Genomic DNA, 23559 nt, shown 5'->3' on the forward strand with positions numbered 1-23559 from the left:
GCAGCAGCAAAAGATGGTGGGAAACGTGGTCAGGTTAAGAGAACATTTAAATAATGATGATGATTATGCCTCATAGGGTGTTTTATTCTCTTTGTCTGGTTTCTCTGTGGTATCTTCTGCTTTTCCTTTTTATTTTCTATATGGAGATACTAAGGGTAGGTTCTCTCTGTGTACTGAACAGTTGTTACACGGTCTTCCTCAATTGGGACCTGAGCAAAGAGTCGTATTGGACTCTGACATTACACTGCAAGAGCTGTCCACAGCAGTTATGCTGCTCTCAACAGGCCGAGCCCCTGGCATTGATGGTTTACCATCTGAGTTTTATAAGCACTTTTGGGGGTCTATTGGGGAGGATTTTTATGAAGTGGTGTGTGAATCTTTTCATGAGGGCTCTCTTCCTGTATCTTGTCAACGTGCGGTACTTTCACTGCCAAAAAAGGCGGATTTGGCTCTCATAAACATTGGAGACCTGTTGCTTTGCTGTGTGCAGAATATAAAATTGTTTCTAAATGTCTCTCAAACAGTTTGAAAGAGTATCTGGGATTGTTGGTCCACAAGGACCAGTCCTGCTGTGTACCTGTTGTTGACAACTTGTTTCTAATAAGAGATGTTTTAGATATTTGTAAACTGTCTGATGTAAATGTGGGTTTACTTTCTCTGGATCAGGAGAAGGCTTTTGATCGTGTGGACCACCAGTACTTGTTTAAAACAATGAAAGCCTTTGGGTTTGGGGATGTTTTTTTGTCTTGGATGAATTTACTGTATGCTGGAGCCTCGTGTATGGTGAAGGTAGGGGGTGGTTTGAGTTGCCCCATCCCTGTCCAAAGGGGCATCAGGCAGGGATGCCCAATTTCAGGGCAGTTATATAGTCTGGCGATTTAACCAATGCTTTGTTTTTTAAGGGCGAAGCTTACTGGTTTCTCTGTGCCAGGTGTAATGAAGGGTCCCACGATAGCACTGTCTGCGTATGCAGATGACGTGACAGTTTTTATTACAGGGGGTGAGTATGTTAAGGTTCTCTCAAACACTTTAAAGGTGTATGAGGGGGCCTCCTCAGCTAGAGTCAATTGGGGAAAGAGTGAAGCGCTGTGGGCAGGTCAGCTTCAGATGGGGTCCGCTCCACAGTTACCAGGGGGGCTTCAGTGGGGCAGAGATGGGATGAAGACTTTGGGGGTTTTTCTAGGCTCCGATGTCTTTCAGAAAAAGAACTGGGAGGGTGAGGTGGAGAATGTGTGTGCCAGACTTTCAAAATGGAAATGGGTGCTGCCCCAGCTGTCTTATAGGGGAAGGGTACTGGTAGCTAATAATCTTGCTGCCTGTACCCTGTGGCACAGACTAATGATTTTGCAGCCACCAAAGGGTCTGATACAAGAGCTTCAGAGGACCCTAGTCAATTTCTTCTGGTCTGGACAACACTGGATTAAAGCTTCAGCCCTGTACCTGCCACTACACGAGGGTGGGCAAGGCCTGGAGGACATTTCCTCTAGGATCATGGCTTTCCGGCTTCAAGCAGCCCATAGACTGTTGTACAGTGACGGTTCTAGCTGGGTTGACACAGCCTACACATTGATGAGGAGAGGTGGCTGTTTGGGCTTAGACAAGCACCTTTTCCTCTTAAAGCTGGAGGGGGGTGTGTTGCCTGGCCTGACTCCATTTTATGAGTCTGTTATGCAGGCTTGGAGAGTTCTGGTCAAGTCCCGTAAGGCCTGCACGCCACCAGGGATGAGGCTTTTTGAAGAGCCTCTTTTTCACAACACTGCCACCAATCCCGTGTTCTGGGTTCAGCTAGCCTACGTTCATGCCTGTTAGGCGTGGGGTGTACTAAGCTGGGTCATCTGATGCGGAACAGGAATAGGTCATTGGAGGAACTGGGAGAAAGAGCGGGGATCCGATTGTCTCGCCTACTGAGGAAGGTCGTCGCTGAGGTCTGTGACTCCTTGCCAGTACTTCATCTGCAGTATGTGACTGACACTTCCAATTCTGATCGGTGGAAGGAGGGTCTGGATTATGTGTTCCCTGCACTGATTGTTAGTGCTGCGGCGGGGCCATTCGAGGAGGACGTGGGGATGCTGCTTTCCTTCGATACCCCGGAGCTGGGGGAGTTCAAGGAGGTGGGAAAGAAGGCCATGTACAAAATATGTGTAAAGGTGTCCCATGCCTCTTCCCTGGAAGGGGTAAAATCGATGAGGTGGGCGGGTGTGCTTGGTCCAGGTGCCTCCCCAAAAGGCTGTTGGCGATCATTATACAAACTGCCTATTGATAAGAGGACAGCTGACCTCCAATGGAGGATAATACATGGAGCCATAGCCACCAACATGTATCTGAAACACCTGGATCCTACTGTTGGGGAGGGGTGTCCATTCTGTGCTGAGTCTGAAACTCTGGCACATCTGTTTTTACAGTGTCCCAGGTTGGTCGGGATGATTGACCTGATCACTAATTGGTTCTCAACGTTGGGAGAGGTTTTCTCTTCCCAACTGTATATATTTGGGCCAAAGTTCAGGTTTAGTCAAAACGGTGTAGTTGTGTTGCTTAATTTTGTGTTAGGGGCAGCAAAATTAGCGATATGGAAGACCCGAAAGAACAGTATTCGGGGACAGGGGTCTGTGGATGTGGTGGGAATGCTGGAGGGAATGTTGGCAGCGAGACTAAGGGTTGAGTTTGCCTATTATAAACTTGTCAACAATATTGATATGTTTATGAGTATATGGGGTATTCAGAGGCTGTTGTGTTTAGTTACTGTGGAGGAGGAATTGGAGTTGTGTTTTTAATTGATGTGTAACTATGAGTATTTATTGTGTGGTGGGCTCCCAGACCCAATAAAGATTATTTAAAACTCAAACTCTCTCTCTCTCTCTCTCTCTCTCTCTCTCTCTCTCTCTCTCTCTCTCTCTCTCTCTCTCTCTCTCTCTCTCTCTCTCTCTCTCTCTCTCTCTCTCTCTCTCTCTCTCTCTCTCTCTCTCTCTCTCTCTCTCTCTCTCTCTCTCTCTCTCTCTCTCTCTCTCTCTCTCTCTCCTATCTGATTCTTCTTCCTGTCTGTAAAGCTGTAGCATAAGTTGCTTTTCTTCGTGGCCATGATGGTTTATAATCAGTTAGCCCATTTAGCCCAATGACATCTCTCTTACACGCATGCGAACACACACATACACACACACACTCGCATACCTAATTCTTGATGAGGTATTATGACCTGTTCTAATTTGGGCTGGGAGGTAAAAGGGTTAATTTGGTTTAAATAAGCGTTGATGTAGCCTGTCAGAACATATCCTGTCATCCTGCACTGTAAAAAAAATATATACTTGTTTCAACTAAATATGATTAAGTAACTGGTTCCACAGCCTTTTTTTTTGTTTACTGAACTTTTCGGTCAAAGTGTTACCTGAACATAACATTTTTAGCTGGCTCAAACTTGTCCGAAAAACGTAGGCAAAATGTCTGTCAACTTAGAATGTTTTTGCTCAATCAGTCTCATATCTTAATTCAACTAGAAATACAATGCTTTTAACATACAATGTTTTCATTTTTCGTTTCATTTTCAACTTACGTATTTGACACACGTTGACTACATTGTGCATGTTCATTTATACAGTAATTAGTATTCAACATGTCCTCACCTGGGATTTGAACTCACAACCTCTTGGTTCACAGCATTCCAATCTTCCTGCTACGGCAACATGTCTGTGTAAGTAACTCATTTCACCTGTATTGCTACACTTTGCAGTACAAAGTAAATCTCAGATCTGTTAAAAGTACACTCAAGAAAAACTATTTTATTGATCATAGTGATTAAGGAGTAACATTAAAACAGAGTAATATGCTCCACCAATATTAGATAACTATACAGCAAAATCTAAAATTGCTTAAATAAGTAAATCAAATCAATGATGAGAGAATAGTCAGATTAACTCATAATTGACACATACATGGTGGCGTAGCAGGAAGATCGCAATGCCATGACCCAAGAGGTTGTGAGTGCAAATCCCAGGTGAGGACATGTTGAATAATAGTTACTGTATAATGAACATGCACAATGTTTATGTCCAAGTATGTAAGTTGAAATCATAGTGTTAAAAACACTGTGTGTGTAACTAATTCCACAGCCTAATAATTTCTAGTTGAATAAACAATTGAGCAAACACATCATTTTAAGTTGACTGAATTTTTGCCTATGTTTTCTCATGTTGGAGCTAAGTTTGGGCCAACTAAAAATGTTATGTTCAGGTAACACTTTGACTGAAAAGTTGAGTAAACAAAAAAAAGGCTGTGGAACCAGTTACTTAATAATAATAATTTGAAACAACTAGATTTGTGGGTATTTGTTTTTACAGTGTGCACCCTGAGTAAAGGGGGATGAAGGAAGGAGGAAGAGGAGGAGAGGAGCGTTCAACACAGAGAAGTATTTTGTTCTGTTGGGGTGGTTGTAGTGGAACTGATCCCTAACCACGCTCAGAAGGGATTCTCTGTGAATACAGGAGTGTTCAGGATCCACATCTGTCCATCTCTGAGCGCTGCTCGCCAGGAGTCAGGAGGAGAGGAGAAGGGAGGAGGAGACAGGAAGGAGAGGGGAGGCGAGAGGAGAAGAGAGGGGAGGGGAGAGGAGGCGAGAGGAGAGGGGAGAGGAGATTAGAGCGTGTCACTTCGTGCTCCGGTTTCCCTTCTCGCTGACGGCTGAGCTGGCTGGGCAGAGCTGGCTGGGCTGAAACGACGTGTGTGTGTATCTGTCTGGGATGGGTGTCTGCTGTACTGTAACACTCAGAGAGGAGAGAGGTAATCTCTATGTCACGCCTGTCACTGTAGACTTCCTCGTCTCCAACAACTAATTACCTGCCTCTCAGGAGATTACATGACATGTGATACTGTCCTGGATCTGTCTGAGACGGTCTAATGTCTGCCTATATGCTCTCAGTGTGTAACTGATACTACACTAGTTGGATCATTTCTAGGGATTCGGGAGACATCTTAACAGGAAATAATAACTTTGTGTTCACCGTGTCCCCCTCTCCTTATCTCTGTCTCCCCCCCGCTCCCCTCCGCCCTGCCTCCCCCTCGTCATGCCCTCTCCCTGTCTGTCACGCTCCTCCTCCTCTCCTCCTCAAACCAGTGTTCTGTGTCTGCAGCTGGCTCGTCAGCCCCCCAGCTGTTTGTTAAATCCACGTTACCTCGCAGTCACAGACAGTCCATGCAATCAGACCAGGAAGGCAGCGGTACAACCCATTACTAGCTATTTGAAGTTAGTGGGATATGTAGCAGACTGGAGGGGGGGAGAGAGAGGGGGGGATAAAGGTATTGGTGGCCCCAACAGGAATCGAACCCACAACCCTTTTTGTTGTGAGAGCCATGCTCTACCAACTGAGCCACACAGGACAACTTCCTCTTCAGTGTTCTCAGTGTGGTCTAGTACAGCAGTTTTGACTCTGTCTTCTCAATACTTAGAAAAGAGGCTGAATCAGTACAGCAGTCTGCCTAGGATGAAATCACACCCCTCTACTCCCTCCTCACCTGTTAGTCATGGTCTTCAAATGAACCTCCACTCTCCCAAATCATAGGGTTACTAGTGGCAGTGACCCACCACTGCACTGCCACTCCCCTAACATACAGTTGAAGTCGGAAGTTTACATACACTTAGGTTGGAGTCATTAAAACTTGTTTTTCAACCACTCAACAAATTTCTCGTTAACAAACTATAGTTTTGGCAAGTCGGTTAGGACATCTACTTTTGTGCATGACACAAGTAATTTTTCCAACAATTGTTTACAGACAAATTATTTCACTTATAATTCACTGTATCACAATTCCAGTGGGTCAGAAGTTTACATACACTAAGTTGACTGTGCCTTTAAACAGCTTGGAAAATTCCAGGAAATGATGTCATGGCTTTAGAAGCTTCTGATAGGCTAATTGACATAATTTGAGTCAATTGGAGGTGTACCTGTGGATGTATTTCAAGGCCTACCTTCAAACTCAGTGCCTCTTTGCTTGACATCATGGGAAAATCAAAAGAAATCAGCCAAGATCTCTGAATTTTTTTTATAGACCTCCACAAGTCTGGTTCATCCTTGGGAGCAATTTCCAAATGCCTGAAGGTACCACATTCATCTGTACAAACAATAGTACGCAAGTATAAACACCATGGGACCACGCAGCCGTCATACCGCTCAGGAAGGAGACGCGTTCTGTCTCCTAGAGATGAACGTACTTTGGTACGAAAAGTGCAAATCAATCCCAGAACAACAGCAAAGGACCTTGTGAAGATGCTGGAGGAAACAGGTACAAAAGTATCTATATCCACAGTAAAACGAGTCCTATATCGACATAACCTGAAAGGCCACTCAGCAAGGAAGAAGCCACTGCTCCAAAACCGCCATAAAAAAGCCAGACTATGGTTTACAACTGCACATTGGGACAAAGATCGTACTTTTTTGAGAAATGTCTTCTGGTCTGATGAAACAAAAATAGAACTGTTTGGCCATAATGACCATTGTTATGTTTGGAGGAAAAAAGGGGGTGCCTTGCAACCTGAAGAACACCATCCCAACCGTGAAGCAGGGGGTGGCAGCATCATGCTGTGGGGGTGCTTTGCTGCAGGAGGGACTGGTGCACTTCACAAAATAGATGGCATCATGAGGAAGGATATATTGAAGCAACATCTCAAGACATCAGTCAGGAAGTTAAAGCTTGGTTGCAAATGGGTCTTCCAAATGGACAATGACCCCAAGCATACTTCCAAAGTTGTGGCAAAATGGCAGGTATTGGAGTGACCATCACAAAGCCCTGACCTCAATCCTATAGAAAATGTGTGGGCAGAACTGAAAAAGCGTGTGCGAGCAAGGAGGCCTACAAATCTGACTCAGTTACACCAGCTCTGTCAGGAGGAATGGGTCAAAATTCACCCAACTTATTGTGGGAACCTTGTGGAAGGCTACCCAAAACGTTTAACCCAAGTTAAACAATTTAAAGGCAATGCTACCAAATACAAATTGAGTGTATGTAAACTTCTGACCCACTGGGAATGTGATGAAAGAAATAAAAGCTGAAATAAATAATTCTCTCTGCTATTATTCTTACATTTCACATTCTTAAAATAAAGTGGTGATCCTAACTGACCTAAGACAGGGAATTTTTACTAGGATTAAATGTCAGGAATTGTGAAAAACTGAGTTTAAATGTATTTGATAAGGTGTATGTAAACTTCTGACTTCAACTGTAGGAACTTCACTGTCACACACCACACCACACCACACACACCAAACCACATCACACCACACCACACCACACCACACCACACACACCACACACACCACACCACACCACACCACACCACACACAGAGTAAGTAGAGGAAGTGCAGTAGACTGATTTAGATCCTGATGAGGTTTGGTGGGTCAGTGGTGTTGGAGGCAGCAGCTGCCCTTAGCCTTCTAGCATGGAGGGAGTGGGTAGTAGGGGTCTCATCTGTGTGTGTGGTGCGTATGTGGTGTGTGTGTGTGTGTGTGTCGGCATGTGTCTTTGTCTGCGTGCATGTGTTTGTGTGTGTGTGTGTGTGTGTGTGTGTGCGTTGGCTCAGGCTTGTTAACAGAGTTCAAAGGCATCTCTGGTTTGAACCCACCTTGACCTTACAGATGGGTCATTAACAGTGTTTTACTAACCGGACCACTGTAGAGGTGCAGATCTTTAAACTATAGAGGTGGGGCAGATCTTTAAACTGTAAAGGTGGGGCAGATCTTTAAACTGTAGAGGTGGGGCAGATCTTTAAACTGTAAAGGTGGGGCAGATCTTTAAACTGTAAAGGTGGGGCAGATCTTTAAACTGTAGAGGTGGGGCAGATCTTTAAACTGTAAAGGTGGGGCAGATCTTTAAACTGTAAAGGGGGGGCAGATCTTTAAACTGTAGAGGTGGGGCAGATCTTTAAACTGTAGAGGTGGGGCAGATCTTTAAACTGTAGAGGTGGGGCAGATCTTTAAACTGTAAAGGTGGGGCAGATCTTTAAACTGTAGAGGTGGGGCAGATCTTTAAACTGTAGAGGTGGGGCAGATCTTTAAACTGTAAAGGTGGGGCAGATCTTTAAACTGTAGAGGTGGGGCAGATCTTTAAACTGTAGAGGTGGGGCAGATCTTTAAACTGTAGAGGTGGGGCAGATCTTTAAACTGTAAAGGTGGGGCAGATCTTTAAACTGTAGAGGTGGGGCAGGACGCACCCAATACGCACCCTTTCTGTTCTGGTTAAAGTCTCTCTCTCTCTCTCTCTCTCTCTCTCTCTCTCTCTCTCTCTCTCTCTCTCTCTCTCTCTCTCTCTCTCTCTCTCTCTCTCTCTGTCTCTGTCTCTGTCTCTCTTGCTCTGTGTCCAAAATCTGTCTTGCCTACTACTTACAAAGTCACTCTCCACTCAGGCGTTCCCCAGTACAGTGTGAACAGAAAGCATGGCTATGTTCCAAATGGTAGCCTATTCCAATAGGGCTCTGGTTAAAGCAATGCACTATGTAGGGCATAGGGTGCCATTTGGTATGTAGACCATGTCAAATCACTGCTTAACAGTGGGGACAAAGAGGGTCCTGGGTTCTCAGTGGTGGGAATGAGAGTCCCTGCCTTGTCTGCCTGCGTGTACTGGAACGGGCCTTACATGGGTAGGCCGGTCCCCATGGTAACCAACATAAGCTGTGTGTGTGTGTGTGTGTGTGTATGTGTCTGTGACTATGCCACAGCGAAGGAGCCGTGGAATGTTTGAGTTGAGGGCTGCTCTTTGTCCAGCATGAACTACAGTACATAGATTAGGGAGAACTATTCAATCACGGTGCATTGAACGTTAACCTCTCTATGTAACACAATTCTGGTGTAACGTTGATAGCAAATGGAAGTGAACATTTCCACTTAAGTCATTTTTTCACTTGGTCATGAATTGATGTCAATGGGAGACTAAGTGAAAATTCAACTGAAGTGGAAGTGAGGATTCAACTGGTGGATTGAACTAATTATACCCAATTAACCATTTTAAAGCGTGCATGAACAAAGAAATTTTAATTTTTTTAGATTCCTTCAAACATCTTTTGGGTTTATGTTTCTCTTTTCAACACTCTGGGTGAAGTTTCCCTTAGGGACAGATCTAGGATCAGCTTCCCCTCCCCAATCCTAACCTTTACGATCAGTGTGGAAAATGCTAAACTCACCCAGATCAGTATCCATGGGAAGCTTCACCCCTCATCCTTATCAACACAGTAGCATTTGTGAGGTTAGATGGACTGAACTTGTTATAATACTGTTTTTACCGTCTCGTTGCAGGACTGACTTCTGCGTGCACAAAGACCAGCCCTGTGACACAGTGGGTGAGGAATCACAACCGTATGTGTGTGTGTGTCTGTGTGTGTATTGAGATAGTCTGTCTGTGGCCCTTGGTGACCTCTGAGATTCCTGTCCCCTGAAAAGGATAAGCAGGTGACATTTCAACCTGCCTGGTCTGTGAGAACCTCTCAAGTACACATACGCGCGCACACACACACACACACACACACACACACACACACTTTGGAGATAAAACCACACGCGCACTGCAGATAAGACCCTGCTGTAATCTGTCTGTCTCTGTCGCACCACTGTAACTGTAATCTGTCTCTCTCCCACCCCACTGTAACTGTAATCTGTCTCTCTCCCGCCCCACTGTAACTGTAATCTGTCTGTCTCTCCCGCACCACTGTAACTGTAATCTGTCTCTCTCCCACCCCACTGTAACTGTAATCTGTCTGTCTCTGTCGCACCACTGTAACTGTAATCTGTCTCTCTCCCACCCCACTGTAACTGTAATCTGTCTGTCTCTCCCACCCCACTGTAACTGTAATCTGTCTGACTCTCCCACCCCACTGTAACTGTAATCTGTCTCTCTCCCGCCCCACTGTAACTGTAATCTGTCTGTCTCTCCCGCCCCACTGTAACTGTAATCTGTCTCTCTCCCACCCCACTGTAACTGTAATCTGTCTCTCTCCCGCCCAACTGTAACTGTAATGTCTCTCTCCCACCCCACTGTAACTGTAATCTGTCTGTCTCTCCCACCCCACTGTAACTAATCTGTCTCTCTCCCACCCCACTGTAACTGTAATCTGTCTCTCTCCCACCCCACTGTAACTGTAATCTGTCTCTCTCCCACCCCACTGTAACTGTAATCTGTCTCTCCCACCCCACTGTAACTGTAATCTGTCTCTCTCCCACCCCACTGTAACTGTAATCTGTCTGTCTCTCCCACCCCACTGTAACTGTAATCTGTCTCTCTCCCACCCCACTGTAACTGTAATCTGTTTCTCTCCCACCCCACTGTAACTGTAATCTGTCTCTCTCCCACCCCACTGTAACTGTAATCTGTCTCTCTCCCACCCCACTGTAACTGTAATCTGTCTCTCTCCCACCCCACTGTAACTGTAATCTGTCTCTCTCCCACCCCACTGTAACTGTAATCTGTCTCTCTCCCACCCCACTGTAACTGTAATCTGTCTCTCTCCCGCCCCACTGTAACTGTAATCTGTTTCTCTCCCGCCCCACTGTAACTGTAATCTGTCTCTCTCCCGCCCCACTGTAACTGTAATCTGTCTCTCTCCCGCCCCACTGTAACTGTAATCTGTCTCTCTCCCACCCCACTGTAACTGTAATCTGTCTCTCTCCCACCCCACTGTAACTGTAATCTGTCTCTCTCCCACCCCACTGTAACTGTAATCTGTCTCTCTCCCACCCCACTGTAACTGTAATCTGTTTCTCTCCCGCCCCACTGTAACTGTAATCTGTCTCTCTCCCGCCCCACTGTAACTGTAATCTGTCTTTCTCCCGCACCACTGTAACTGTAATCTGTCTCTCTCCCGCCCCACTGTAACTGTAATCTGTCTCTCTCCCGCCCCACTGTAACTGTAATCTGTCTCTCTCCCACCCCACTGTAACTGTAATCTGTTTCTCTCCTGCCCCACTGTAACTGTAATCTGTCTCTCTCCCACCCCACTGTAACTGTAATCTGTCTCTCTCCCACCCCACTGTAACTGTAATCTGTCTCTCTCCCCACCCCACTGTAACTGTAATCTGTTTCTCTCCCGCCCCACTGTAACTGTAATCTGTCTCTCTCCCACCCCCACTGTAACTGTAATCTGTCTCTCTCCCACCCCACTGTAACTGTAATCTGTCTCTCTCCCACCCCACTGTAACTGTAATCTGTCTCTCTCCCACCCCACTGTAACTGTAATCTATCTCTCTCCCACCCCACTGTAACTGTAATCTGTCTCTCTCCCACCCCACTGTAACTGTAATCTGTCTCTCTCCCACCCCACCCCACTGTAACTGTAATCTATCTCTCTCTCACCCCACTGTAACTGTAATCTGTCTCTCTCCCGACCCCACTGTAACTGTAATCTGTCTCTCTCCCACCCCACTGTAACTGTAATCTGTCTCTCTCCCACCCCACTGTAACTGTAATCTATCTCTCTCCCACCCCACTGTAACTGTAATGTCTCTCTCCCACCCCACTGTAACTGTAATTATGTCAGTGACAGACATGGTTAAAAGACCAAGAGGTCAGTGTGTGTGTACATGCATGTGTATGTGCAATGTGCGTGTGTGTGTCGATCGTGTGTGTGTGTGTGTGTGTGTGTGTGTGGTTTAACTGCTACAGCTCAGCGGTTTACATAGCAGCGTTCCAGCATGAAATCCCCATTCCCATTCCCTGTGTATCTGTCCTATGGAATGGCATTAAGGCATTCCCAGTGTATCTGTCCTATGGAATGGCATTAAGGCATTTCCAGTGTATCTGGCCTATGGAATGGCATTAAGGCATTCCCAGTGTATCTGGCCTATGGAATGGCATTAAGGCATTCCCAGTGTATCTGGCCTATGGAATGGCATTTAGGCATTCCCAGAATGAAGCACCTGTGTGCTCCCATTCTCCTGGGTGGGCTGGGGCCGAGCTTCCCACAGCAGAATATTGAGAGACAAAGACCACAGACACCCTACCACTTCTACCCCTTACCTCTGTACCCCAGACCCCCTAACCCCCCCTACCTAGATCCCCTACCTCTGTACCCCAAACCCCCTAACCCCCCCTACCTAGATCCCCTACCTCTGTACCCCAGACCCCCTAACCCCCCCTACCTAGATCCCCTACCTCTGTACCCCAGACCCCCTAACCCCCTACCTAGATCCCCTACCTCTGTACCCCAGACCCCCTAACCCCCCTACCTAGATCCCCTACCTCTGTACCCCAGACCCCCTAACCCCCCTACCTAGATCCCCTACCTCTGTACCCCAGACCCCCTAACCTCCCCTACCACTACTACCCTCTACCACTACTATCCTCTACCACTACTACCCCCTACTACTACTACCCTCTACCACTACTACCCTCTACCACTACTACCCTCTACCACTACTACCCCCTACCACTACTACCCCCTACCACTACTATCCCTCTACCACTACTACCCTCACCACTACACTACTACCCCCTACCACTACTACCCCCTACCACTACTACCCCTCTACCACTACTACCCTCTACCACTACTACCCCCTACCACTACTACCCTCTACCACTACAACCTCTACCACTACTACCCCCTACCACTACTACCCCCTACCACTACTACCCTCTACCACTACTACCCCCTACCACTACTACCCTCTACCACTACTACCCCCTACCACTACTACCCTCTACCACTACTACCCCCTACCACTACTACCCCCTACCACTACTACCCTCTACCACTACTACCCTCTACCACTACTACCCCCTACCACTACTACCCCCTACCACTACTACCCTCTACCACTACTACCCTCTACCACTACTACCCCCTACCACTACTACCCTCTACCACTACTACCCGTCCCGTGTAGCTCAGTTGGTGGAGCATGGCGCTTGCAACGCCAGGGTTGTGGGTTCGATTCCCACGGGGGACCAGTATGAAAATGTATGCACTCACTAATTGTAAGTCGCTCTGGATAAGAGCGTCTGCTAAATGACTACAATGTAAATGTACCCTCTACCACTACTACCCCCTACCACTACTACCCTCTACCACTGCTACCCCCTACCACTACTACCCTCTACCACTACTACCCTCTACCACTACTACCCCCTACCACTACTACCCTCTACCACTACTACCCTCTACCACTACTACCCCCTACCACTACTACCCTCTACCACTACTACCCCCTACCACTACTACCCTCTACCACTACTACTCTCTACCACTACTACCCCCTACCACTACTACCCCTACCACTACTACCCCCTACCACTACTACCTTCTACCACTACTACCCTCTACCACTACTACCCCCTACCACTACTACCCCCTACCACTACTACCCCCTACCACTACTACCCTCTACCACTACTACCCTCTACCCAGGCCCTATTACTATTACTGTCTCAGTGTGTCTGAAATTAGAGTAGGTCCTCTTTTTGTTCACCTGGAAATTCCAGTATTAACTTTACATCTAATTTATGACCAGGATCTCCCTGAAAGCCTCTGATGGTGTGCAGTGATAAACTCACCTGGCAGATGTGTTTGTGTGTGTGTGAGGAAGTTTGGCTTCCTCTGCTTTGAAGCGCTCTCATACTTTCTGCTGGTGTGTGTTCCTTGCCTGCAGCCATGGTTTGAGCTCCTTAGATCAAGATCTAACAGTAACTGTGCTGTGTGTGTGTATGTGTCTTCTGTCTTCTCACATCGACCAACACCCCTGGTGGTATTATAAACATACCAACAAATACACTGCTCAGTGACCCTAGTCTGTTAATCCCTGACCCTCTCGACCCTAGCCCAGTGACAGACCTGTTTCCACCCCTCCTCTAGTCTGTTAATCCCTGACCCTCTCGGCCCTAGCCCAGTGACAGACCTGTTTCCATCCCTCCTCTAGTCTGTTAATCCCTGACCCTCTCGGCCCTAGCCCAGTGACAGACCTGTTTCCACCCCTCCTCTAGTCTGTTAATCCCTGACCCTCTCGGCCCTAGCCCAGTGACAGACCTGTTTCCACCCCCCTCCTCTAGTCTGTTAATCCCTGACCCTCTCGGCCCTAGCCCAGTGACAGACCTGTTTCCACCCCTCCTCTAGTCTGTTAATCCCTGACCCTCTCGGCCCCTAGCCCAGTGACAGACCTGTTTCCACCCCTCCTCTAGTCTGTTAATCCCTGACCCTCTCGGCCCCTAGCCCAGTGACAGACCTGTTTCCACCCCTCCTCTAGTCTGTTAATCCCTGACCCTCTCGGCCCTAGCCCAGTGACAGACCTGTTTCCACCCCCTCCTCTAGTCTGTTAATCCCTGACCCTCTCGGCCCTAGCCCAGTGACAGACCTGTTTCCACCCCTCCTCTAGTCTGTTAATCCCTGACCCTCTCGGCCCTAGCCCAGTGACAGACCTGTTTCCACCCCTCCTCTAGTCTGTTAATCCCTGACCCTCTCGGCCCTAGCCCAGTGACAGACCTGTTTCCATCCCTCCTCTAGTCTGTTAATCCCTGACCCTCTCGGCCCCTAGCCCAGTGACAGACCTGTTTCCCACCCCTCCTCTAGTCTGTTAATCCCTGACCCTCTCGGCCCTAGCCCAGTGACAGACCTGTTTCCACCCCTCCTCTAGTCTGTTAATCCCTGACCCTCTCGGCCCTAGCCCAGTGACAGACCTGTTTCCACCCCCTCCTCTAGTCTGTTAATCCCTGACCCTCTCGGCCCTAGCCCAGTGACAGACCTGTTTCCACCCCTCCTCTAGTCTGTTAATCCCTGACCCTCTCGGCCCCTAGCCCAGTGACAGACCTGTTTCCACCCTCCTCTAGTCTGTTAATCCCTGACCCTCTCGGCCCTAGCCCAGTGACAGACCTGTTTCCATCCTCCTCTAGTCTGTTAATCCCTGACCCTCTCGGCCCTAGCCCAGTGACAGACCTGTTTCCACCCCTCCTCTAGTCTGTTAATCCCTGACCCTCTCGGCCCTAGCCCAGTGACAGACCTGTTTCCACCCCTCCTCTAGTCTGTTAATCCCTGACCCTCTCGGCCCTAGCTCAGTGACAGACCTGTTTCCACCTCCTCTAGTCTGTTAATCCCTGACCCTCTCGGCCCCTAGCCCAGTGACAGACCTGTTTCCACCCCTCCTCTAGTCTGTTAATCCCTGACCCTCTCGGCCCTAGCCCAGTGACAGACCTGTTTCCATCCCTCCTCTAGTCTGTTAATCCCTGACCCTCTCGGCCCTAGCCCAGTGACAGACCTGTTTCCACCCCTCTCTAGTCTGTTAATCCCTGACCCTCTCGGCCCTAGCCCAGTGACAGACCTGTTTCCACCCCCTCCTCTAGTCTGTTAATCCCTGACCCTCTCGGCCCTAGCCCAGTGACAGACCTGTTTCCACCCTCCTCTAGTCTGTTAATCCCTGACCCTCTCGGCCCTAGCCCAGTGACAGACCTGTTTCCACCCCTCCTCTAGTCTGTTAATCCCCTGACCCTCTCGGCCCTAGCCCAGTGACAGACCTGTTTCCACCCCTCCTCTAGTCTGTTAATCCCTGACCCTCTCGGCCCTAGCCCAGTGACAGACCTGTTTCCACCCCCTCCTCTAGTCTGTTAATCCCTGACCCTCTCGGCCCTAGCCCAGTGACAGACCTGTTTCCACCCCTCCTCTAGTCTGTTAATCCCTGACCCTCTGGCCCTAGCCCAGTGACAGACCTGTTTCCACCCCCTCCTCTAGTCTGTTAATCCCTGACCCTCTCGGCCCTAGCTCAGTGACAGACCTGTTTCCACCCCTCCTCTAGTCTGTTAATCCCTGACCCTCTCGGCCCTAGCCCAGTGACAGACCTGTTTCCACCCCTCCTCTAGTCTGTTAATCCCTGACCCTCTCGGCCCTAGCCCAGTGACAGACCTGTTTCCATCCCTCCTCTAGTCTGTTAATCCCTGACCCTCTCGGCCCTAGCCCAGTGACAGACCTGTTTCCACCCCTCCTCTAGTCTGTTAATCCCTGACCCTCTCGGCCCTAGCCCAGTGACAGACCTGTTTCCACCCCTCCTCTAGTCTGTTAATCCCTGACCCTCTCGGCCCTAGCCCAGTGACAGACCTGTTTCCACCCCTCCTCTAGTCTGTTAATCCCTGACCCTCTCGGCCCTAGCCCAGTGACAGACCTGTTTCCACCCCTCCTCTAGTCTTTTAATCCCTGACCCTCTGGTCCCTAGCCCAGTGACAGACCTGTTTCCACCCCTCCTCTAGTCTGTTAATCCCTGACCCTCTCGACCCTAGCCCAGTGACAGACCTGTTTCCATCCCTCCTCTAGTCTGTTAATCCCCGACCCTCTCGGCCCTAGCCCAGTGACAGACCTGTTTCCACCCCTCCTCTAGTCTGTTAATCCCTGACCCTCTCGACCCTAGCCCAGTGACAGACCTGTTTCCACCCCTCCTCTAGTCTGTTAATCCCCTGACCCTCTCGGCCCTAGCCCAGTGACAGACCTGTTTCCACCCCTCCTCTAGTCTGTTAATCCCTGACCCTCTCGGCCCTAGCCCAGTGACAGACCTGTTTCACCCCTCCTCTAGTCTGTTAATCCCTGACCCTCTCGGCCCCTAGCCCAGTGACAGACCTGTTTCCACCCCTCCTCTAGTCTGCTAATCCCTGACCCTCTCGGCCCTAGCCCAGTGACAGACCTGTTTCCACCTCCTCTAGTCTGTTAATCCTGACCCTCTCGGCCCTAGCCCAGTGACAGACCTGTTTCCACCCCTCCTCTAGTCTGTTAATCCCTGACCCTCTCGGCCCCTAGCCCAGTGACAGACCTGTTTCCATCCCTCCTCTAGTCTGTTAATCCCTGACCCTCTCGACCCTAGCCCAGTGACAGACCTGTTTCCACCCCTCCTCTAGTCTGTTAATCCCTGACCCTCTCGGCCCTAGCCCAGTGACAGACCTGTTTCCACCTCCTCTAGTCTGTTAATCCCTGACCCTCTCGGCCCTAGCCCAGTGACAGACCTGTTTCCACCCCTCCTCTAGTCTGTTAATCCTGACCCTCTCGGCCCTAGCCCAGTGACAGACCTGTTTCCACCCCCTCCTCTAGTCTGTTAATCCCTGACCCTCTCGACCCTAGCCCAGTGACAGACCTGTTTCCATCCCTCCTCTCTTCTTCTATTGATTTTTTTGTCCTTCATCCTCTCTTCTCATTCAGCCGTCTCTCTCCTCCTTTCAACAGCATGTTCTGACACGGATGTGGTCTGTTTATTCACGCTGAGTGCTTCCCTATCCACCTCCCTCCCTCCCTCCCTCCCTCCATCAAATCAAATCAAGCTTTATTTATACAGCACATTTCAGATATAGAATGCAACGCAATGTGCTTTACAGGAAAAAAACTGGAAAAAACTATGACATTTAAAGCTGAAATATTTACTACACAACAAACATTAGATTATAAACAAAAGAATGACTCAAACTGAACAAGGAAAAGCAAAGCTAAAAATGTGTGTTTTAAGATCTCTTTTAAATATGTCCACAGTTGTGGTCCCCCTCAGGTTCTCTGGCAGGCTATTCCAGAGGCTGGGGGCATAATAACTAAAGGCTGTCTCCATGCCTCTTGGTCCTAGGCTTTGGGCCAGTGCCAGAGGACCTGAGGGACCTACTGGGTACATAACTTAAAAGCATGTGCACAATCGTGGATTGATTTAAAAACCAATAGAAGAGTTTTAAAATTAATTATAAAACTCACAGGCAGCCAGTGCAGTGACCTTAAAATCGGTGTAATGTGTGCTCGCCATCCCTCCCATGGGTATCTCATCCATGTTTTGGGATGATATAATATACGTTTTGAGGTGTTCAGAGGCCGATAGTGAGGTTGGGTTGTTTCAAAAGGGACCTTCGACCACTATCATCTACCATAATGGAAACATAGCCAGCTGAAAGCCTTCTGATGTCATCATCTCAAAGGCTCTCCCTGTCTGTCACTCCTGGGTCTCTCGTAGCACCCGTTGTGGTTCTTGTCTTTGGAATGAGTGTCTCTGTTAGCAGCAAAACATCAGTAAAAAGGAGATTACTCTGGATGACTCTGATTTGTCCTGTTTTCCTCAGTCTGTCTCAGTTCTGTACCTCATGCATTATTATCACCGTAATGGTGTGAAACCTGCAGCCACTAGTCATGCCTGGTCCTGCTATGTTCCAGACTGTATTACACAGTACCATTACTGTAAGGGTTAAACCTTCAATGCCTGGTCCTAATCTGTACCATTACTGTAAGGGTTAAACCTTCAATGCCTGGTCCTAATCTGTACCATTATTGTGAGGGTTAAACCGTCAACGCCTGATCCTAATCTGTACCATTATTGTGAGGGTTAAACCGTCAACGCCTGGTCCTAATCTGTACCATTACTGTAAGGGTTAAACCTTCAATGCCTGGTCCTAATCTGTACCATTATTGTGAGGGTTAAACCGTCAATGCCTGGTCCTAATCTGTACCATTACTGTAAGGGTTAAACCGTCAACGCCTGGTCCTAATCTGTACCATTACTGTAAGGGTTAAACCTTCAATGCCTGGTCCTAATCTGTACCATTACTGTAAGGGTTAAACCTTCAATGCCTGGTCCTAATCTGTACCATTATTGTGAGGGTTAAACCGTCAACGCCTGGTCCTAATCTGTACCATTACTGTAAGGGTTAAAACTTCAACGCCTGGTCCTAATCTGTACCATTATTGTAAGGGTTAAACCTTCAACGCCTGGTCCTAATCTGTACCATTATTGTAAGGGTTAAACCTTCAACGCCTGGTCCTAATCTGTACCATTATTGTAAGGGTTAAACCTTCAACGCCTGACCCTAATCTGTACCATAGCTGTAAGGGTTAAACATTATGCTAACCTCATGCTACATACAATGCTGTACCATAAATCTACTATCTACATGAGGTAATCTTCCTATAGGGAACTTGAACGAGAACACTCCTGCTCTCTGTGCTCCTCTGCTGCTCCTACTGTATGCCATACTATAATCACAAGCTCATAAAAAGCTCTGTTCCCTCTCTCCACCTCTCCCCCTCCCCTTCCGTCTCTCCCCACCTCTGCCCACTTTATGTTCACCTAGAAAATCCAGTATCAACTTTTCATCTAATTTATGACCAGGATATCCCTGAAATCATCTGATGGTGTGCAGTGATAAACTCACCTGGCAGGTGTGTGTTTGTGTATGTGTGAGGAATGCCTGGTCCTAATCTGTACCATAACTATAAGGGTTAAACCTAATGCTAACCTCATGCTAGAGAGAGAGAGCGAGAGAGAGAGAGAGAGAGAGAGAGAGAGAGAGAGAGAGAGAGAGAGAATGTCCTGGTAGTGACAACATCCTATTTCCTGTCTTCAGTTTACTAGTGTGTGCCTGCATGTTTAGTAGGAGAATAAGAGATATAGGTCCAACAGCACTACTGTATACAGTGCCCTGAAAAAGTTTTTTCCCCCTTTCTGATTTTCTCTATTTTCCCATATTTTTTACACTGAATGTTATCAGATCTTCAACCAAAAACTCAGCGATATTTGCGAGTTTTCGGGCATGAACTTCTCGTTTCAGGTCCTGCCAAAACATCTGAATCGGGTTTAGGTCTGGACTTTGACAAGGCCATTCCAAAACTTTACATTTGTTGCTTTTTAGCCATTCAGATTACTTGCTTTTGTGTTTTGGATCATTGTCTTGCTGCATGACCCAGCTGCGCTTCAGCTTCAGCTCACAGATGGATGGCCTGATATTCTCCTGTAGAATTCTCTGATACAGAGCAGAATTCATGGTTCCTTCAATGATGGCAAGTGGTCCAGGTCCTGAGGCAGCAAAGCATCCCCAAACCATCACAATACCACCACCGTGCTTGGCCGTTGGTATGAGGTTTTTACTGTGGAATGCAGTGTTTGGTTTTCGCCAGACATAATGGGACCCGTATCTATCTATCTATCTATCTATCTATCTATCTGTCTATCTGTCTATCTGTCTGTCTGTCTGTCTGTCTGTCTGTCTGTCTGTCTGTCTGTCTGTCTGTCTGTCTGTCTGTCTGTCTGTCTGTCTGTCTGTCTGTCTGTCTGTCTGTCTGTCTGTCTGTCTACTCTTGGGTATATTGTCATGGAAGCAGCAGGGTCAGTCCTTTCACTCGAGTGGTGTGTGTGTGTTACATGGAGCCCAGCAGGATCAGTCCAGGGTGTGTGCGTGCGTTGTGTGGGTTGCAGAGAGGGCAGTAGGGTCAGGCCGGGTGAGTCTCACAAAGCCGTCTGTCCCAGTTCTGCAGAGCCAGTCCAGACTCTAGCTAGCTAGTGTTTCCATTGACGTGCTATAGTGTTGGGTTGTGTTGAGCTGACAGTGCTTGTCCACTCCCCACTAGTGTATTCAGCACGTCAATGGGAAGCCCTTCATGTTCTAACGGCTAATTAGCTCAGTGGAAATCATTAGAATAAACTTGCCAGTGTGCAGCGGAGTGCTTGTGTGTTTAGATCCCTGATAAGGCTTTCTCCTCTCTAGAGGCTGGCTGGATGGATGGGCAGCCATCGTTGTGAGGCCAGCACACACACACACACACACACACACACACACACACACACACAGGCATCTAAGGAAAGCACACACACACTCACATACACACACACCGAGCATTTGATCAGCCAGCTCTCCACAGTTACCGCTGAGTCTAATGTGACCAGTGCAGTAATAAACACAACACTGTAGATCTCTGTCCTTTGTTCCAGGGCTTTAGCCTCAGAAGTGCTGGCTTGGACGAATCTTTGAAGCCTAAAAAAACTCAGCCATGCATTACCTCACAGAGTGATACAACACACACACACACACACACACACACACACACACACACACACACACACACACACACACACACAGTGTCACTGTCAGCAAAGCTTTCAGCTGGTTTGTAGGTCAACCAGCTAGCCAGTCATTGTTGTTCAGGCTAGGCCAGACTATGGTTGGCTCCAGACAGTGTTTGTTCTTATGTAGTTGTTCAGTTAGTTCATTAGCTAGGCTTTCAGTAAGCTAATCAGTAAGATAGCCTGCCATCCAGACAATGTTTTTGTTGGCTAGTTAGTCAGTCATTAGGTCAGTCTGTCAGCTAGTCTACCAGTTGCCTAGGGACAGGATACCAGTTAGTTAGCTTGTGTGCTTGCTAGTTGGCTAGTCGTCAGGTTTTTAGGCCAGCTAGCTAGCCAGTTAATTAGCTAGGCTACTAGGCTAGGTTTATCAGCTAGTCTATCAAATTGAAGAAAAGCCATACACATGCAATGTTTTGAGGCGATATTGCCAGCAACAATTGCCTCAACATATTCCATTGACCTGTATAAGTGTTAATTAGCAGTTTTAGAAATTGACAAGAATATGCTAGCTAATGTGTGGACGCTAAGCTAGCAAGCCACTTACTGTAGCTAGTATAGTTAAGCAGCCATTACGTCAGCCCATTACAACATTCCTCCTCTGTACATTAATTTCATTACAGTTGATTTGACCCTCCTAAACGTACAAGTCGCCATGTAAACAACCATTTTAAAGCATGGCTTGGGGTATTAAAACCCCAAAATGAAAATTTCGAGCTGCTTTTATTTACATAAATCCGTCCTAGATTCCTTCCTATAATTCTGGCAGATGACAGACATTATATGCACATAATTGCAGCTCTCGCGTAAGCATGCATGGTTGTAAAACTGAAATGCAGAGGGGAAAACATGTAAGAATTCAGGGCGACATCTGTTTTCATCCAGACTGACATTTTGGCCACTGTGGAAGGACTTTAGCGTAATAGTTAAATCGTTTTTATTTTATAGTTTTTTATTGCTGCATATATTCATTATGAGGCTCAGCAGCCCAGCCCGGAGTTCATATACACTGATTGGTCAAAACATTATGAACATTATGGTCTTTCCATGACATAGACTGACCAGGTGAATCCAGGTGAATGCGATGATCCCTTATTGATGTCACTCGGTCAGTCCACTTCAATCAGTGTAGATGAAGGGGAGGAGACATGTTAAAGAAGGATTTTTAAGCCTTGAGACAATTGAGACATGGGCCATACAGAGGGTGAATGGGCAAGACAAAATATTTAAGTGCCTTTGAACGGTGGTGTGGTAGTAGGTGCCTCCTTCACTCATGCTGCCAAACATGCCCTCGTAAAACTGACTATCCTACCGATCCTTGACTTCGGCGATGTCATTTACAAAATAGCCTCCAACACTCTACTCAGCAAATTGGATGTAGTCTATCACAGTACCATCCGTTTTGTCACCAAAGCCCCATATACTACCCACCATTGTGACCTGTACGCTCTCGTTGGCTGGCCCTCACTACATATTCGTCGCCAAACCCACTGGCTCCAGGTCATCTATAAATCACTGCTAGGCAAATCCCCGCCTTATCTTAGCTCATTGGTCACCATAGCAACACCCACCTGTAGTATGCGCTCCAGCAGGTATATCTCACTGGCCATCCCCAAAGCCAACACCTCCTTTGGCCGCCATTCCTTCCAGTTCTCTGCTGCCAATGACTGGAACGAACTGCAAAAATCTCTGAAGCTGGAGACTCTTATCTCCCTCACTAACTTTAAGCATCAGTTGTCAGAGCAGCTTACCGATCACTGCACCTGTACACAGCCCATCTGTAATTAGCCCACCCAACTACCTCATCCCCATATTGTTATTTATTTTGCTCATTTGCACCCCAGTATCTCTATTTGCACATCATCTTCTGCACATCTATCATTCCAGTGTTAATACTAAATTGTAATTATTTTGCACAATGGCCTATTTATTGCCTTACCTCCATAACTTACTACATTTGCACACACTGTATATAGATTTTCTATTGTGTTATTGACTGTACGTTTTGTTTATCCCATATGTAACTCTGTGTTGTTGTTTTTATCGCACTGCTTTGCTTTATCTTGGCCAGGTCGCAGTTGTAAATGAGAACTTGTTCTCAACTGGCTTACCTGGTTAAATAAAGGTTTTAAAATATAAAATAAATGTATTGTCATGCTGAAACAGGAAAGGGCCTTTCCCAAACTTTTGCCACAAAGTTGGAAGCACAGAAACGTCTAGAATGTCATTGTATGCTGTAGCGTTACGATTTCCCTTCACTGGAATTAAGGGGCCTAGCCCGAACCATGAATTCATGAACCATGAACCATTATTCATCCTCCACCAAACTTTACAGTTAGCACTCTGCATTGGGGCAGGTAGCGTTCTCCTGGCATCCGCCAAACCCAGATTTATCCGTCGGACTGCCAGATGGTGAAGTGTGATTCATCACTCTAGAGAACGCGTTTCCACTGCTCCAGAGTCCAATGGCGGCGAGCTTTACACCACTCCAGCCGACGCTTGGCATTGCACATGGTGATCTTAGGCTTGTGTGCAGCTGCTCGGCCATGGAAACACATTTCTTGACACTCCCGACAAGCAGTTATTGTGCTGACGTTGCTTCCAGAGGCAGTTTGGAGCTTGGTAGTGAGGGTTGCAACCGAGGACAGACAATTTTTATGCGCTTCAGCAGTCAGCGGTCTCGTTCTGTAATCTTGTGTGGCCTACCACTTCGCGGCTGAGCTGATGTTGCTCCTAGACGTTTCCACTTCACAATAACAGCACTT

The 23559-nt window shown here is 47.5% G+C and overlaps 1 protein-coding gene across 1 annotated transcript in view; it reads left to right on the plus strand.

Annotated features, from left to right (window-relative positions):
* LOC121561530 overlaps positions 1–23559 on the plus strand; it is an 84636-nt gene that overhangs the window by 45042 nt on the left and 16035 nt on the right. The window contains 1 exon segment of the mRNA XM_045225355.1: positions 9272–9311. Coding sequence (XP_045081290.1) covers positions 9272–9311 — 40 coding nt within the window.

This window comes from Coregonus clupeaformis, chromosome 15 (assembly GCF_020615455.1).
Source record: "Coregonus clupeaformis isolate EN_2021a chromosome 15, ASM2061545v1, whole genome shotgun sequence".
Lineage (NCBI taxonomy): Eukaryota > Metazoa > Chordata > Actinopteri > Salmoniformes > Salmonidae > Coregonus > Coregonus clupeaformis.